We start from the raw sequence: 16,919 nt of genomic DNA on the forward strand, positions 1-16,919 counted from the left end.
TCCCATCTTATCCCTCCCTCTCTGACTGTCTCTCCCTCTCTGTCCCTCCCTCTCTGTCCCTCCCTCTCTGACTGTCCCTTCCGACCCTCCCATCCACGCGTGTCGGGCCGCCAAACCATGGTCTGTGTCTCCCGCATCGTACCACTGGCAGAACGTCTGGAGCTTCACGGTGGCTGAGCGAGCCATCCCCGATTTGACTTTCCCATTATCCGGTTGCCATCTACATCTTTCCACCAACTCCCTTCCATTTCCCCTCCTCCCACCAACCGGCTCTCTGCCTGCCATGTCCGCGTCCACCAAATCATCGCTGGACGGCGACAAGCCCATCCACCGCTCCACCACCACCACCCCAACGGGCAAGCCCCGGTCCCGGAGAAAATCCATCCAATTCAACATCGGCGCCCCCGATCCCCAACTGCAGCAACTGCAGCTGCCCAGTCGATCCGCCAGCGCTGCAGGCCGCAGGCGTTCGCCCTCCCACGTCTCCTTCACCCACGAGAAAGACCCCAAGGCGCCCGTCTCGCGCGGACCCTCGCCGCCTCCCCCGCAGTGAGTCCGATCGCCATCTCTTTCTACCCACTCGTCTGACTTGCGGTTCATCTAGGACCTACGAACGAGGCGTCTCCTTTGACACGTTCGATAACCCCGATGCAGCGGACTTTTCCCTCACCCTGAACTACAAACACAAAGGCTACCAGAGCACCCGTCGCAGTCGCACCTTCCTCTGCGGCACTGACCAGAACGATTACTCGGATTTCGCGCTGGAATGGCTGATCGACGAGCTGGTCGATGACGGCGATGAGATCGTCTGTCTCCGCGCCGTGGAGAAGGACTCCAGCATCGCCAGTGATGCCGCGGTCGAGGCGGGCAAATACCGCAAGGAGGCCGAGAAGCTGTTCGAGCAGGTCATCCAGAAGAACAGCCAGAATGAGAAGGCCATCAGTCTGGTGCTGGAGCTGGCCGTCGGCAAGATCCAGGACATCATCCAGCGCATGATCCGGATCTACGAGCCCGCCGTGCTCATTGTGGGCACTCGGGGCCGCAACCTGGGCGGCGTGCAAGGCCTGCTGCCGGGCTCTGTTTCCAAGTACTGCCTGCAGCAGTCGCCGATTCCGGTCATCGTGGTCCGCCCGACCACCAAGCGGGAGAAGCGCAAGAAGAAGCGTCTGGCGGACCCCACCCGACGCAACTACAACCATATCCTGGAGATGAGCGAGCGACGAGGGAACAACATCTTCGACCGCAGTTCCAGCCGCGACAGCAGCGTATCGAAGTTGCCGGACGAGGAGGCCGCCGTGGCAGCCGCGCTCGGCCTGCCCCAATCCTACCAGAACTCCCGCAGTTCCCTATCGACGTCGGAGCGGAGCAGTGTCAGCCACGATGAATCGCCTTCGCCGACCAGCTCACCTGACGCCGTCTCGCGCAGCCCCCTCGTGGGGAGCGTGGAAAACTCCGAGATTGACACCGGGTCAGACGACGAACCCACCGTGATGCACGTGGAAGACCACAAAGACAGTCCGTCGCCGCCAACCGAGCCCAGCAACGGTCCGTCCGTCGAGACCCTCCCCACAGACAACCTGTCCGAATCCACCGAGACGCCTCCGTCGTCCGGCGTGCCGATCCCGCTGATCGTGACTGAGGAGAGTTCTCCAACTGGTTCGGAGAAGTGAGGATCTACCGTCTGACCCGGATTCACCACACCACACCACATCATGCACCTACGGGTATCTATCCATCAATATCCACACCACCACATCAGAGGATGCAGCATGGCCTGCCCTCTGCAGATATCAGCAACCCCTACAACCACTCCTGATTATGAGAGGATCTACCACCATGCAAGTAATGCTATCAGACATACATGCATAACCCCACGACAGCAAACTCAGCTCAGCTCAGCTCAGCAGTGCGATGCTGCGGAGCAATCATGAACCACGAACAGCGAATCAATCTCCTTTCTTACATCACATCACATTGTATCCTCTGTTCCGGCTCGCGATAGATCACACTGATGCATTGCATCGATGCATTCATAGATTTCTCCTGGTAGAACAATACACATAACTGTGATTAGCTGTGAAGATGCATAGTATAGTAGAGTATGGTATAGTAGACTTCATGTAATAGATTAATTAGTCTCTCAGTCAGGACAATCACAATCCAAATACCCCTCTCGTAATTACAACCAAGCACTAGCTACCTACCTATCACTGTCTACGTTGGTGCAGCACAACAACTAGTTTAGTTTAGTTGTATTAGATAGATACCCAGTCCGGAGTATTATGCTATTATGCCATTAGATCTAGTAGTTATGGAGAGACGAGAGTATACCTACCTAGCTATGTCTTATGTCTGGGTTTTTGAACGGGTATATTCTTTCTATGTATACTATCATATCTATTTTATTCTGTCTTATGCGATGTATGCTATGTTATCTCATCATATTCTATTTCTATTCTATTTTATTCTCTCCTATCTTGTTTTGTTTTATCCTGTGCTTTCCTGTCATGTCCTATCCTATCCTATCTTCTTTTACTCTATCCTATTTTTGTCCTATTTTGTTCTATTCTATGCTATCCTATTAACCTAGAGTAATTGACTGACTGGGTGGGTGACTGGCTGGGAAGGTGACTGGGTGGGTGACTGGCTAACTTGACTGACCGATCCTGATCCTGATCCTGATCCCGATACTAACATTAATAGTACCATAGATTGTGGCGGTGCATCAATCTTATATGGGGTGGATATGTATGTGTATGTGTAAGTACTAGTATAAGTATCAGTATGTAGCTAGTAGCTACGTACTAAAAATAAACATTCAAGTCCATTTAGATCACCAGACTAGTAGGTATCTTACGTAGGTATCTTACATAGGTATCTTACCTAGATAGGTAGGTATTCCATAAGTGAGTACTACAGTACTATCTACGTAGTATCTACTATATACTATCCACTGTCTATCTACAGGGGGGAGGGGGGTACGAGGAGGTATCAGATCTACTTACCACCAGTACCTACCACTTCCCACTTACTTACCACATACCACCTACCAACCACCTACCACGGCATACATACTAACATACTAACATACTAACATACTAACATACTAACATACTAACATACTACCTAACTATATGACATCACTATCAACAGCATAGCTCGCTAGCTTATTACTCTATAATAGCAATTATAGCAATAGTAACAGCAATAGCAAAAGCAATAGTAACAGCAATGCTAACCATAGCAATCAGCAAGCCCATACATACATACACATATACAGACATACATACATACATAGCATGCCAGTAACTTCACTGGGCAACTAACTAACCCGCCAACCCTCACTAACAAACAAACAAACAAACAAGAACCTTTGTTCTTGGATTTTATTTTGGTTAGTTAGGTTAGCTTGGATGGGAAATGGAGTAAGTATACTACAGTACTACCTACCATCTATCTATAATCCATGACCACCACACCATTACGGACCCCCCCCCCCCTTCTCCCCTAATCCAAACAAAACATTCAAGTGGAAAATGATAAGTGAAGTTAATTTAAGTTAAGGTAAGTAATATTGAGACAAGACATCTCTCCTCCAACGGCAACACTCACTCACTCCTATGCCGAAAACGGAACATTAAAAAAAAGGAAGAAGGAAGCCTCAGAAGACTCATCGAAGAGTATAAGAAAGAAGAGTGAAGGAAAGAGAAAAAAACTTTTTCTAACGAGATTTTGTCTAGGAAAAAGCAAAAGTCAAGAGACAGACGCGACACGACACGGCGCGACACACTGCAAGCTTATCGCCAGCAACACACACCGCAGGAACCAGTGTAGATGCAATGCATGGACATTCAGAGAAAAGGAAGGAAAGAAAGAAAGAAAGAAAAGACATCACTAGTACTACTAAACTCTCGCGCATGACACAAGCAAATATCGTGGCTAGCCTGCAAGTCCCGCCCCGGTTTGAATACCGCCACCGACCGCCCATGCCCATTTTAAGAACAGACAGACAGACAGCAACCAAACCGGAGAGGAGAAACCGTCAAAGCTCTCCGGGTATTGGAAAATGCAAAAAAGAAACAACAGGATAGAAGAATAGATAAGAAGAGAGACATAGCAAGGTCGGTTCAAGGTCAAGTCATGTCATATCATGAAAAACACCATCCCCTGCGAAACCAAACCTATCTCGCTAGATTCAAGAACCCCCCCCGCACCTCCGTTATGGGTCGTAGCAGCAGAATTGTACAAGAGAATGTCGGACGTCCCCTCTATCCCTCCGCGGAGAAGTATGAAGCGACCGAGCTTTTTGGTTTGCCGAAATCATGGACGAGAAGATTAGGAGGAATGTTCATTTCAAATCACATGATGGACATGTCGTGACTAGGTGTCAAAAAGAAGTGAGAAGAAAGTCTTTCCAGAAGAATGGAATCATTTTTCATTATCATTGCGACAGAATCTATGATGCTTCCTCGCCGTCCTTCGACGGGGTCTTGGAGGGTCGGCGCTCAGCAGCCGCGGGTTGCGACTTGGTCAGGAGAGGGGAGGTAGGGTTCGACGGGGGAGAGGTGGCCAGGTTGTCCCGGTCTTCCAGGGCAGCCAGAGCACTGAACGAGTTAGCGCGTGCGTCACTGGGATCGATCGTCGGTACCAACCTGAATGCGTTCATCGAGGAGGCAGCCTCCTTGTCTTCCTTCTTGCCCGTGGGCGTGCCAGTCCGGCTGCTCTGAGCACTGTCATCGCTGCCACGAACCAGGTTGCCGCCAGGGCCAAAGTTCTTCCGCCCGCTGTTGCTACGGGAGCCCAGCATGCTGGACGGTCCGAAAGACATCGGCTGGTTGGTGTTGCGAGTTGTCCGCAGGCGGCGGAGGTCATCACTGCCGACCTTGCTGGACGCGAAGTCCGGCGGGGGCGCCTGGTTGCCGTAGTTGCTGTAGCTGCGCGCGTCGCCGCGGCCCATGTTCGGCCGGCTGCCACGGTTGGCCTGCTGGCGGAGACGCTCCATCTCGGCTTCTTGCTGAGCACGGGCGGCCTAGAGGTGGTTAGTACACGATCGGCCACCTGAGTCAAACGAACGTACCTCTTCACGAATCTGTTGGATGGTCTTGGGGCCCTTGTCGGAATCCTTCGACATCCAGCGAGCGGTACGCAGATCGATGATATCCTAGAGAGTTCGGTCAGTAATACTTCACGAAACCGGGCGCGATCAACTTACGAGCAGCATGAATCTCAGACGGCTGGGCAGGCCAGGAGTCTGCACCATCAGGTTGATGCGCTGGAAGTAGGCATCCATCATGGCGTGGCCGCGCTCCGAGGCATCCAGGCTGAGACCGATGGTGCGCAGGAGACTGGTCAAACTCTCAACCTCGGCCTCGTCGGGCATGCCGTCGTAGTCGACAAGCTTCTTCACACACTCGTGCATGATGCGCTCCGTCAACATGCCCAGCTTGTACAGCTCACCAATGAACTTGACGAGACCAAGACCACGACGCTTGGCGGCGGCAGCCTTGTAGTACTCGTCCGACATCATGGCGGCCTCCTCGGTCTGGCCCTCGGGCTTGGGGGGTAGGTTGACCTTCCAACCACGCTCGAACTCCTCCTGACAACGGTTGAGCAGGTACTTGCGGAACAGGCTGCCACCAGCAACCACATTGCCGTTCTTGTCGTGGATGTTCTCGTCCTTGATCTCGGCGCTCATGCTCTCCAACATGCTCTTGCAGAACTTGGCATAGATGGAAGCCCAGTGGGCCTCATCGGTGGCCTTCTCGAAAGTGAGCTGAATGACCTGGCGCAGAGTGCGACCATCAGTCTCGTCCTTAGACTGAGAAACGATCTCCAAGAGCTGGCCGGAGATACGGTCGAAGTTCTCGGGCGTCATCTTGTTCAGCGCGGCCTTCACCTTACGCTGCACCATGTCGGGAGGCATGTAAGCAGAACCAGCCGGAGTAGGACCAGCCGGAGCAGCCCCAATACTACGAGGCTTCCAGCCAGTGGTGGAGGTCTCCAGAGCCTGGATATCCATGCCAGCGGTGAGGGGCATAGACTTCGCCATATCCTCCTCCTTCTTGCCATGTCCTCTGTCGCGCTTGCTTCCGGTGCGGGTGCCGGAACGGTTGCTGGAGCCAACCCGGGGGGATTGGGGCATACCAGGGTGCATGGCGCTGGCGGAGTTGGTGCGGCTGATGGAGGGAGCACCGACACCAAGGCCGGGGCGACCGAACTGACCGAAGGGGTTGCCCATGGAAGCAGTGCGGGCAGCGTTCGACATAGCGAAGCGCTGCTCGGAGGTGGTGTTGGGCGGCAGGTTGCGGCTGGGGGTCTGACCGAAGTTGCCCATCTGGAAGCCGGGGGTCACACCAGACCGGGAGTTGTTCCGGCCACCCATCATGGGCGTGCGTGCAGACTGGGGACGAGACGAGTCGCTGTCGCCAACGGTCTCGCGGACGCGCGCATCCCAGTCGATGGAAGGCTTCTCCTTGAACACGGCCTGGAACTGCAGCAAGAACTCCTTGTTGTAGTGGAACTTGCGGTCCGCGGGGCGTTGTCGTTCAGGGCCGGGTTGGGAGAGGCAACGGACGAGGGATATTCAATCTTGCTGAGGTCCTCAACGAAGCGAGCAGACTGGAGAGCCTTCATGGCGGCGCTGGGCTGAGGGGGCTCGACCGCCTTGGTGGTCTCCAGCTTGAGGGCCGCGGGCTTCTGCTTGGCAGCGCTGGCGGGCTTCGCGGGGGTCCCATCGACAGATCGGAGGTAGGCGTGGCGGTACCACTGTCGCCAGGAGTGCTGACCTCGGTAGCAGGGAATCCACCCTTCTTGAGAGAGGCGAAGAGCTCCTTGTTCTTGGAGTCGGCATCCTCGACGCCGCCTTGACGCTTCTTCTCAAGGGCTTCTTCGCGAGCCTCGGCCTCGCGCTCCGCAGCCTTCATGTTGGCCTCGTATGCGGCAAGGTCCTCCTTCTCCTTGCGCTCCTTCTCCTCCTTATCGGCCTTCTTCTTGGCGTAGTACGCCTCCTCAGCGGCACGCTCCTTGGCCTCAAGCTCGGCCATCTCACGCTCGATGGCATCGTAATCGATATCGTCATCGTCGGCAGGGGCGGCAGCAGGGGCAGGGGCGGGCTCCTCAGCCTTGGCCTCGGCAGCCTTCTCCTTCAAGCTGAGCTCCTCGAGGGCCTTGCGCGCGGCTTCCTCCTCGGCAGCCTTCTTCTGCGCGGCTTCCTCTTCGTCCTTCAGCTTCTGGGCGGCCTCTTCCTCGGCCTTCTTACGCGCGGCCTCTTCATCTTCCTCCTTCTTGCGGGCAGCGGCCTGCTCCTCTTCGGCCTTGCGACGCTGCTCTGCCTCTTCCTGCTCGATCTTCTGGCGCACGGCGTCCCTCAGCTCCTTCTTCTTCTCCTCGTCCGTCTTAGTGGCCTTGGAGTCGGTGCGGGTGTGGTCGGCGCTGCTTCCGGTGCGAGGGGAGGAGTCGAGGTCGGCGTGGCGATCTTGACCGGGGAGGGAGTGATCCGGGCAGGAGAGGCCGGGGTCTTCTCGAACGTCTTCACGGCACCACTGGCAGGGTCCTTGATGACGAGGGCACTCTTCTTGGCCGAAGGGATGACGAACGGGGTCTTGGGCGGGGCGGGGCTGTTGGACGAACGGCTGGCCGTGTGCGTGTGCACGGGAGGACCCGCCGGAGGCTGGCCTTGACCCAGGCTGGAGCCGGGCCGGTCGTTCGAGACCTGTGAGGGGGAGCGCGACAGGGAGGTTGCCTGCGCGGGGGGCTGTACCTGGTACTGATTCTGCATGTACGGCGCCTGAGGGTTGTAGGGCATGCCCGGGCGGGGCTGCGGCGACGGAGGGGCCATGTAGTTGACATTGGTCATGTTGAAGCCGTAGGGGTAGCCGTAGGCAGCGGCGGCGGCGGGGTCATAGCCTGGGTACGCCTGGTTGTTTTTCATCAGTGTTAGATAGCGTTCAAACTGCCCACTCTCTGGAGACAGATTGGGGAGTGGAAGGGGGACTTGGGGCAAAAGGGTAGAACGATTGGAGTGTTGACGGGGGGTTGCCTTTTTGCCTCGGATGGCGCCACGGCGCGTCTGGGTCCTTAGGAATGATTGGGGTCTCACAGTTTGGGGGCCCATGGGTTGGGCATAGCCATAGGGTTGCGGCGGCATCTGGGCGTGGGCCATCGGCACCTGGTTCATCTGGGGGGTGGCCGGATGGGCGGTGGCCAGGGCGGGACTGCGGCTCGCTTGGTGCGGCGAGTTGGGGAAGCCCAGGGGGCGTCCCTGGTTCTGGGGGTGGAACTGGGGAGCCATGTTGGGGCCGCCACGGGGCTGACTAGGAGTCGAGCGGAAGTTGGGACCTGGAGAGTAGGGGATCTGACCCTGGTAGCTGGACTGGGAATATCCGCGTCCACGGCCGCCCTGATGGGGGTAACCGCCACGGCCGGGAGCGCTGCCCATGTGGTTGCTCATATCGCTGTGGGTCGACTGAGACGATTCGCGACGCAGATGGGTCGACTGAGGGCCAGGACCAAGGGGTGCCTGCGGAGCCGGGCGCATCTGTTGCTAGCGCATCATTATTAATACCAGCATTTCACGAGTGAGTGGGGATGCGATGGAATGCCAAGAAACAAGCTGTGCTCCCCGAAAACTTTTTTTCTTCCATTCTTCACCTGAGGAATTCCTGCGATCCTGCGTCTCGCCCACCCGCACACGCACACGCATATGGTGCAGGCGGCGACACGAGGATATATTCTGCACGGGAGAAGAGGGGGTATACAAAGAACGGGAAAGGCCACTTACGTTATCACCGGCATCGCCAAAGCTTCCAAAGTTCGGCACGTTGCCCTGCGCCTGATAGGACGACGGCGGTGGCCGGCCACCGCTGGAAGCAGGCTGCGGGATGGGCGACGGGGAGGTCTGGGGGGAGGTCACACGGGGGTTCGTGGGCGGAGTAACCCCCAAGCCCGACGGAGGCTGGTTGGCCAAGGCGGCGGGATTGCCCATGTTGGGGGAGGACTGCGGGTTGGCGAAGCCGAACTGCAGACTGTTCGGACGACCGGTCTGGCCGCCGTTGGGGATGTAGCCCGAGGTGCCGGCCGATGTGATGGTCACGGACGGCTTTCTGGAGTGGTCGCCCTGAGAGGCCGGGGCCGGGGCGCCATTGACGATGGTAACGCCAGAGGGTTGGGATTGCTGCATGGGTTTGCCGCTCACAGAGGATGCTGTAGTCGACTTCCCATGTTGCGCTGGGCCGCCCACGGTGACGGGAGCGGCGGTCGAGTCCGTCGCGGACTTCTTGGTGGCGTTAGCGTACGAGCGAGGAGCCGTCGTGGTGGCGGACGAGGACGTGGAAACCGGCGCCTGGGGCGATGATTTCCCGGAGGGTTGGGCGGAGGAGGCGGCCTGGGTCGAGGTGCTCTGTCCTTGAGGTTGAGGGCCTGACTTGGGAGGGATCGAGCTCATTAGACAGGATATGTGCGGAAAAAATAGAGGCGCTTTTGTTGGAGGAGGAGGTTGAGACGAGAGTTGGGGGAGGAGGCCTGTCTGGGGGGGAAGCAAAATCTGTTAGAGATATGAACAAGAGGAAGGGAGGGGAGAGGAGGGAAGGGAAGAGGGGGGGATGTTTGTGCTAGAGAGGGGGGTGGGAGGGGAGAGCAGAGTGAGATTGTTAGTACTTACCGCAGTCAGAGGAATGACGCTCTAGAACCGCACATCCAAAGAATCCCACAGGTAACGGGGAAAATCGAGGAGGGGGGAGTTTCGTTCAAGGGAATGAACGAGAGGAGAGGGCCAGAAAACGAAGACCACGGGACAAGAAAGATATCACGTCGTGGTCAACGACGATAGATCTGGGGTAAAAAAGAGGAAAGGGAAAAGGAAGAAGGAGGAGAGGGAGGGGGGGGAAGGCGAGGAAGTTTGGAGGGTAAAAGATTTCGGTTCCCTAATTTTTCCTTTTCCTTTTGGTGTTTGGCCGGGCAGAGGAGGAGGTGCTGGTGGTGGTCGGTCACCTTACTGTGTGTGTGTATCTATGTCTGCTCTTTTTTTTTTTTTTAATTACCATACGCCCTCTTGCGGTTTAGCGTCGACACCACACCCGCCAGACCGACCAAACAGGAAGGCACCCGCCAGAACGTCTCTTAGTCTTAGCGGAACAACAGTAAGGTAAGTAGTTACCTGTTACAACACCAACCAACCAACCCCCCCCCCAAAAACACAATATTACCAACCCACAACCTCGACCACGTCAAACTACTACCTACCTAGCCAAAAGATGACTTGATAGATCATGATACTCCATATCTCCCGATGACAGGACGGACTCTAGCAATCCATCAGGAGTCACTGATCACTCTTCTTTGAGTCAGTCACACGGCACCGCTTATTCGGATGCGCCGATGCCTGCCAGCCTGCCAGCCTGCCAGCCTGCACACGCATCAGCGCGGAATCTCCGCCCATCGGGTCAAGGCGGCGACGGCCACCGAGAGCCAAGGATGTCGCTAGGCCCGGCTGGGTATTATTGGGGGTAACACCCTCCTCGGCCTCCCTCTAGTATTGTCATCGCCATTGTTCGTGGCCACTCAACCCGGCGCGCCTGGCAGGCCGTCAGACCATACAGCAGCCGTGAGGATTCCAGTCCTGGTCCCTCCGGCGATTGCTTTCCTGCTTTGCCTATCCCCGACGCGCCCGTCTCGTCCGCCGAGTCAGCCGCGCCAGAATGACGCGGATCAATCCGAGTCTTCATGGCGGTGTCGCCGCCTCAGGCAGACATGGCGCTGCGGGTTGCCACACCGTGCAGGAGCCCCGGTATGATACCTGTATCATACCGGACGGTCATGGTCATGCTCTTTCTTTCAGCGGCTTCACTGCGGTGCCTTCACTTGATCGTTCTGTGTTACCTGGGGCTCAGCTGATGTTGAGGCAGTGGATATAGCAGCAGCCTTCATGTTGTTACAGTGAATATTCCAAGATCGGTAGTATTTGCCCAACCTCCTCCTCAGACACCAGCAAAGAAACTACCTAGAGAAGAAAGAAATACATCACAAAAACCGAAAACCCAGCCCAGATCGACTCGCACGCCCGAGCACCCAACCATGCACCCGATCGCCCGGTCAACAACCTCCTCCCATCCACCCACCCTTAATCCCGATCCCAGCATTCCAGGAGATACCACCACTGCCTGGGTAGGGACATGTACCACTCCATACTGCTTACTTAGGTAGATAGATGGGTAGGCTATCCCTATCGATAGCACACAGATAGCAAGACACCGCAGGTTTATTTTTAGCAATTTTGGTTTGTTTTTTTTTTTTTCTTTTTTTTCTTTTTCTTTTGGTCGTTCTGTGCGCGCGATCTCGCCTCATCCCGGCCGTGCAGGGTAGGGTGACTGGATGGCGCACAGGCATGCCTGACATCGGCTGCTGCTTGGCTGGCCGGCCGGCCGACTTGACTAGGTATTGAAGAAAAGTAATTTTCCTGCTTTGATTGGGCTGGTGCTTGAGTTGCGCTTGGACTTTTCCATTTATCTAGTAGTAGTGCTAGTAGTAGTAGTAGTACAGAGTATCCAAGTTAGCCCTCTATCTATGGAGTATTTATTATTCGACCTGGAAAAGTTCGATATATCTCCTGTAGAAATCTATTTCTCCCTTGATTGGCAATACCCAGTGAACCCCTTCCGTACTCTGTATCCTTCTTTATCCCCTGCCCTTCTTATTGATTATTCTCCTTCTTCTCCCTTCCTATCCCCTTCCCACTCTATTCATCCCTATCCTGATCCCCATCCCCATCCCCATCCCCATTCCCCAACTTAACCCACACAACAATGTTCTTATCCCTATCTCCATCTCCATCACCATCACAACCACCTCGACCCCCCAAACACAAAACACAGACCACACCATAATCGCAACCCTCTATATAACCGCCCCGCACCCCGGATCGCCAAGATATATATATAATCAAGTCGATGCTGGGAAGGGGTCTAATACCATTGACTGCTATTAGAAATATTAACGTATTATTGTTACCAGGGGCTTGGGTTTTCTGAGTATGCATGGGTGGTTATGTTGTGTAGTTTGTATTTAGTGTTAGTATCAGTGTTTGTGGGTGTTGGCAGCAGTGTTAGGATCGCCATCGCCATCAACCTAATATTGGTATTAGCATCAGTATCACCACCAACACCATCCCCAAAAGAAACCCATTTATCCAGTATTCTTTCCCCTTGCCTACACTTATATTACTATCATGATGTATATATATATCCCCTACCACCTAGTGTATAGCACTACTAGAACACAGAGCAGTGGGTGGGTAATATCTAATATAGGCAGGTAGGCAGGTAGATAGATAAATAGATAATAGATATGTAGGTCTATACCCAAGACAACATCAACACCAACACCAATCTCATAAGATGATCTCAATGATAATCTTAATACACAAAACACAAAACCCACATTCTTGGTGCGCGCATGCGTGCGTGTAGGTTGTTTGTTGCTTGTTGCTTGTTGTTTGCAGTGATGGGGTGGATTAGTTGGTTAGTTGGTAGTTGGTTTACATACATAGATTCATGGGTATGAGTATAATTGAAGTTTGAGTAAGGGTATAGCTATAGCTATAGCTACAGCTACAGCGATATACAAAGGTTTTATATCTGGATAAGATATATACTTATCCCAAGTTAGTTATATCCAGATATTTAGCTAGACTTCGGCTGGGATTGGGCCGGGGTAGGGGATTTTATTAGTGAGATATGCTTCATATTCATACCTAGTAGGGAGCACTGAACCTGAACCTGAATCTGGAACTGGATATGGATATGAATATGGATATAATTATGGATATAGACATAGGTATATATAGATATGGAATAGAGGGAAGGGAAGGGTTATTGGGGGGGGCGGTAGAGGAGGTATCTAAACTAGGATATTGATTTGGTTTTGACGGGTGGGTTTGTTTTGAGGGCGAGTAGAGGAAGTGAGGTGTTATGCTGGGGGTGATAGGTAGTGATAATAGGGATAGGGATAGTAATAGTAATAGGAATAGGTGATAGTAATATGTGATGGATATGATAGTACTAAATAAGTATAGTAACTATCTACCTACCCATGGTTTGTCCATGTGGGAGACAGCATTACCAGTTACGACCCGGATACGTACCTAGGCTTGTCATGCATCGCAGTGACAGGGGGACATGCGGCAAGGCGTGCGGCAAGGTGCATTCACGTCACTACGGCGTAGCGCCGCTACACATCCAATAAACCAATCCAGCAGAGTCAGATAAGAGTAGGTATGTCATTCTAAGTTTTCATAGACATGAATACAAAGGTCCGGGGGGAGGGAAGGGAAGCGAATCAGTATATCGCCCAGTCTACTGCCGGTTGCGCGCGGCCTCATGACCGTGGTCGACGCCAGAGGAGCCGGCGGCCTGGCCTCCAAACCAGCCCGACGCCCAGTTTCCGCTGCTGGTGCGACCGTGGCCATCGGGGGAGCGTTCCTGGGTGTCCTCGTGCTCGACGTGGGTGAAGGAGTTCTCGCTGCGGTTCTTGCGCAGCGGCGGACCGTACGCCAGGTCGTCGGATTCGCTGTGCAGGTCGCGTTCCTCCTTGGCCAGGGCGCTGCGCAGCACCTCCAGCAGGTCGCGCTGGTTGGAGATGAAGTTGGCGCGGTCCGCGCGGGACATGGAAGCCAGTTCGCGGGGCAGCAGGGTACCACTGGCGGACAGCGCCTCGCCGCGTGCCTCAGGGGTCTTGCCGGCGGACGCCGCCACGGATGCCACCGCGGAGCTGATGGCGGAGAACCAGTCATTGCTCGCAGCGGGAGCGGGTTCTCCGGCCGGCGCGCTGGCTCCGGCAGCAGTGGGAATGTTGAATCGGGAAAGCAGCGACTGCGCATACGCGGCCGGACCACTCGCCGGAGGGGGCGGGGCGGGGCGCTGGGCCGGCAAGCCCAGCACGTTCTCTCGGATGTAGTCCAGAGCTTGGTAGAAGTACTGGAGGCCCAGCGCCTTGGCGCGCTCGTGGCTGCGGCCGATGAACTCCTCGATCTCGCGCTCGTGGTGCTCCAGGAACGGATCGACGTAGTCCTGGTACAACAGCCGGGCTCCCTGGGTCTGGGGCAGGACGAGGTACGAGAAGAAGAAGAAACGGATCCAGCTATAGAAGGGGATCCTGCGGCGACGAGTCAGCAAGACCGCCGTGGTGTCCCGTCGGGCGACCTACCATCCCAGGATGAAGACCGTCCACGACTCCGCCATCAGCACCACCGACAGAACCACCCAGTACATGAGCCATGGTGCCAGCTGGGAAGGCTCGGCGGAGCGGAGAGCTTTGTAGGAGGCGAAAACGGGGAGGAGGATTGTGATGACCGAGCTGGGTTGGAGAGATGGTTAGCAGGGTGCGCAGGTGGATAGATAAGAAGGATACGCTCCGGACGTATCCGGGGGGATAGCCGGACAGCAGAAGACACCTACGACAGCGCGTCCGCAATCACACCGAACATGGCGGGCGATTGTTTATAGCCTGGTCGGTGGCTGAGAGGAGAGCTCGGGTGGAAATGGTTCTGGGAGGGGGGGAATCGTTCAGTCGGTAAGCTGAGCAGCTGCGGGCTGCGGGCTGCGGACTGCGGACTGCGGGGCAGAGAAGCTTCACGCGACCAGCGGACGACAAAGAACAGCGGCCAGCCGCAAGGATCGTCGGACAATGAAGGGAGCACGGATTGGCGAAGAGGAGCAAGAACGAGGGGATGAAGAAATTTAAAAAGAAGGAGGAAGAGGCCCAAGACAAAGCGTGGCTGCCTTGAGAAACTGGGGCCGGCCAAGAAGGTGATGATCCATCCATTCGATCGAGCCCTACGAGAAGGGAGAGAGTGCAGGCCTGATGCGGCCTAGCTCGGCCTGCTGACTACTCCAGCCAATGCTACCCCGTGCCGTAAGAGGACTAGCGGCTGCCCACTGCGGTTAGCCCGGTGGTGTCCATCATCACTGATCACTGGACCCCGGCCAGCGAGGCTGCCTGCCGCCTTACCGCTTCCGGTGCCTTCTTGCCTGGCTGACGTCATCAAGAGCACTGTAAGTTACGGAGTACATATATTATTATTATTATTCTACAGCACTTCTACCACCCTTCGACAGGAGTGTATCTGCTTTGAGGAACGCTCCGCTGACATGAGCAGGGCAACTGCCACTCCCACGAGATCGGATCACCCGCGCGGTGAGCCGATTCGAGGTGTTCCAGGTTCCCAACTCGGGCGCACAACTATCTGCCAGTCAACATGCACCAAGACTGTACGATTTGTCCAACTGCACAGAATCGATCCAGTGGCTGAACAAGGACAATAAACTTTAAGATCCACTGAGGGCCTGTACTGTGTAGCCTCACAGGTCTGGCCCTGTGCTGGGCACACAGCGCTGGTTCCCCGCTTGGCAGCTGTCATTTTACCCGGTTTGTATATATATAAGTATGTACTAGTATACATAATATACTATAAGGGAGAACTCCAAACATTCTTTAAAAGCACTGGAGTATTTCAAATAAAGAAGTAGACAACTTGATAATAATTATAAAAACCAACAACACGAATCATCACCATTCTGCAGACAAAACGACATGACCGGACATGGTGGGTTGACATGCAGGATTGATGCGGTGGCCAGGCGTGGAGCCGGCTTTGTTGTTCAACCCCCACTACTAGATAGATACCAGCTCAACGCCCAACAATGGCCTCGTCTACCGGACGTGCAGAAACCGCCCCAATCTGCCATCCTGCGTGGATCCTGCCCGTTGATGCTACGAGACCCCTATTATATAATCTGGCCGTTTCTCAGTATTTTTTGCCGACAGGTCTGTATGTGCTCAGTTTGATGAATTGATGTTGTCCATCGGTTCTGCTGATTCTATATTTCTGTATGCGAGTCTGTAGCATATCTAAACCTAATAATGGGAGAAGGGGCTAAGCCTGTGTTTTGAGAAGCATCGAGACGCATGGAACACGCCTGTCTATCGCGTTGCGTACTAGTTCTGTTAACCATGAAGCTATTCAGACTGGCCTCTCCCGATCAGTCGTGGCTCTAAAGCCAAAGTCTACGGAGTGAAAAATGAGCACCAAGAAAAAAGGATTGATCCTCGATTAGAGCCCCCAGGATCCGTCAAAATTTCCCAGTAGAAAATAACACATTGTCTCTATAAAAAAAAGGCAAGGAAAGTAACAACAATCATGAAGTAACATGTACTTCTCATTGTTGCATTGCTCTCCCCAAAAGACTACTACCAACAGTCACTTGGGAGCTTCATGTCAATAACAGGATCTGAGATCTCGACTCTCACCAGGCTACGTACACCAGAAACCGCATCATCTCAACTGAGGTTATTTAATCTGAAGATAGCCAGTGTGATATGAAGCCACAGAGAAAGACGAAGCTAAACGCCCCCTGTAATATACGGAGTATACCTGACAGATGCGATGTTTTAAGCGCCTTGGAAGGTTGGATGGCCGTCGTCAAATGGTAGTAGAGGCGGTATGGTATGTATGTCTCCCCGCCAGAGCTCTCCACCCTTCATTCCTCCCACCACCCAGGGTTATACGTACTCTGTCTATTATCTAGCACCAAGCGTCAAATCTACAAATGCCATTCTGTTTGGCTTCGACCCGTTGGAGCCAGGATCACCCGGCTGCGTGGTTCGATCTTCCCTAAGCACTTATCGCAAAGCTGGACTCCTCAGACTGGCGCTCAATGAACCCTCCCAGGTTGGAACATCGTAGTTCCACCTGCGGAAGAACTCATGTGGCTCCGACGAAGTTGTGGTCCAGACCGGTCAAGGGCTCAAGTAGATTCACACAGCCCGACTGTTCCAGAAAACCACCCGCCCGCACAGGGACGCAGCTCTTATTTAACGCTCACCTCGGATTAGCCATCAGACCTGCCACGCCCTTCACCCAAGCACAA

At 54.4% G+C, this 16,919-nt stretch overlaps 4 protein-coding genes across 4 annotated transcripts; 1 reads left to right on the plus strand and 3 right to left on the minus strand.

Moving 5' to 3' along the window:
• The first annotated feature begins 6 nt into the window (after nucleotides 1–6).
• On the plus strand, nucleotides 7–2,100 carry BO70DRAFT_366044 (universal stress protein). Its single transcript, XM_025544230.1, has 2 exons — nucleotides 7–549; nucleotides 605–2,100. Exons 1-2 carry the CDS (start codon nucleotides 284–286, stop codon nucleotides 1,668–1,670), a joined length of 1,332 nt encoding a protein of 443 aa, XP_025395387.1. The 5' UTR covers nucleotides 7–283; the 3' UTR covers nucleotides 1,671–2,100.
• A 2,356-nt stretch (nucleotides 2,101–4,456) lies between these two features.
• BO70DRAFT_400294 (putative eukaryotic translation initiation factor subunit eIF-4F) lies at nucleotides 4,457–9,442 on the minus strand (the record flags this gene model as incomplete). Its single annotated transcript, XM_025546914.1, has 8 exons — nucleotides 4,457–4,604; nucleotides 4,653–5,029; nucleotides 5,078–5,161; nucleotides 5,213–6,520; nucleotides 6,571–6,717; nucleotides 6,786–7,474; nucleotides 7,540–8,542; nucleotides 8,780–9,442. 8 exons carry the CDS (start codon nucleotides 9,440–9,442, stop codon nucleotides 4,457–4,459), a joined length of 4,419 nt encoding a protein of 1,472 aa, XP_025395388.1.
• Nucleotides 9,443–11,550: 2,108 nt separating this feature from the next.
• Nucleotides 11,551–12,073, minus strand: BO70DRAFT_152438 (uncharacterized protein). Its single transcript, XM_025538225.1, has one exon. The coding sequence runs from the start codon at nucleotides 12,029–12,031 to the stop codon at nucleotides 11,732–11,734; it is 300 nt and encodes a 99-aa protein (XP_025395389.1). The 5' UTR covers nucleotides 12,032–12,073; the 3' UTR covers nucleotides 11,551–11,731.
• A 1,177-nt stretch (nucleotides 12,074–13,250) lies between these two features.
• On the minus strand, nucleotides 13,251–14,703 carry BO70DRAFT_366047 (HVA22/TB2/DP1 family protein). The gene is made up of 3 exons (XM_025544231.1): nucleotides 14,448–14,703; nucleotides 14,197–14,346; nucleotides 13,251–14,145 (listed from the first exon to the last, which is right to left on the minus strand). The coding sequence occupies exons 1-3, from the start codon at nucleotides 14,474–14,476 to the stop codon at nucleotides 13,347–13,349; spliced, it is 978 nt and encodes a 325-aa protein (XP_025395390.1). The 5' UTR covers nucleotides 14,477–14,703; the 3' UTR covers nucleotides 13,251–13,346.
• Nucleotides 14,704–16,919: the final 2,216 nt, after the last annotated feature.

This window comes from Aspergillus heteromorphus (genome assembly GCF_003184545.1).
Source record: "Aspergillus heteromorphus CBS 117.55 chromosome Unknown BO70scaffold_35, whole genome shotgun sequence".
Classification (NCBI taxonomy): domain Eukaryota; kingdom Fungi; phylum Ascomycota; class Eurotiomycetes; order Eurotiales; family Aspergillaceae; genus Aspergillus; species Aspergillus heteromorphus.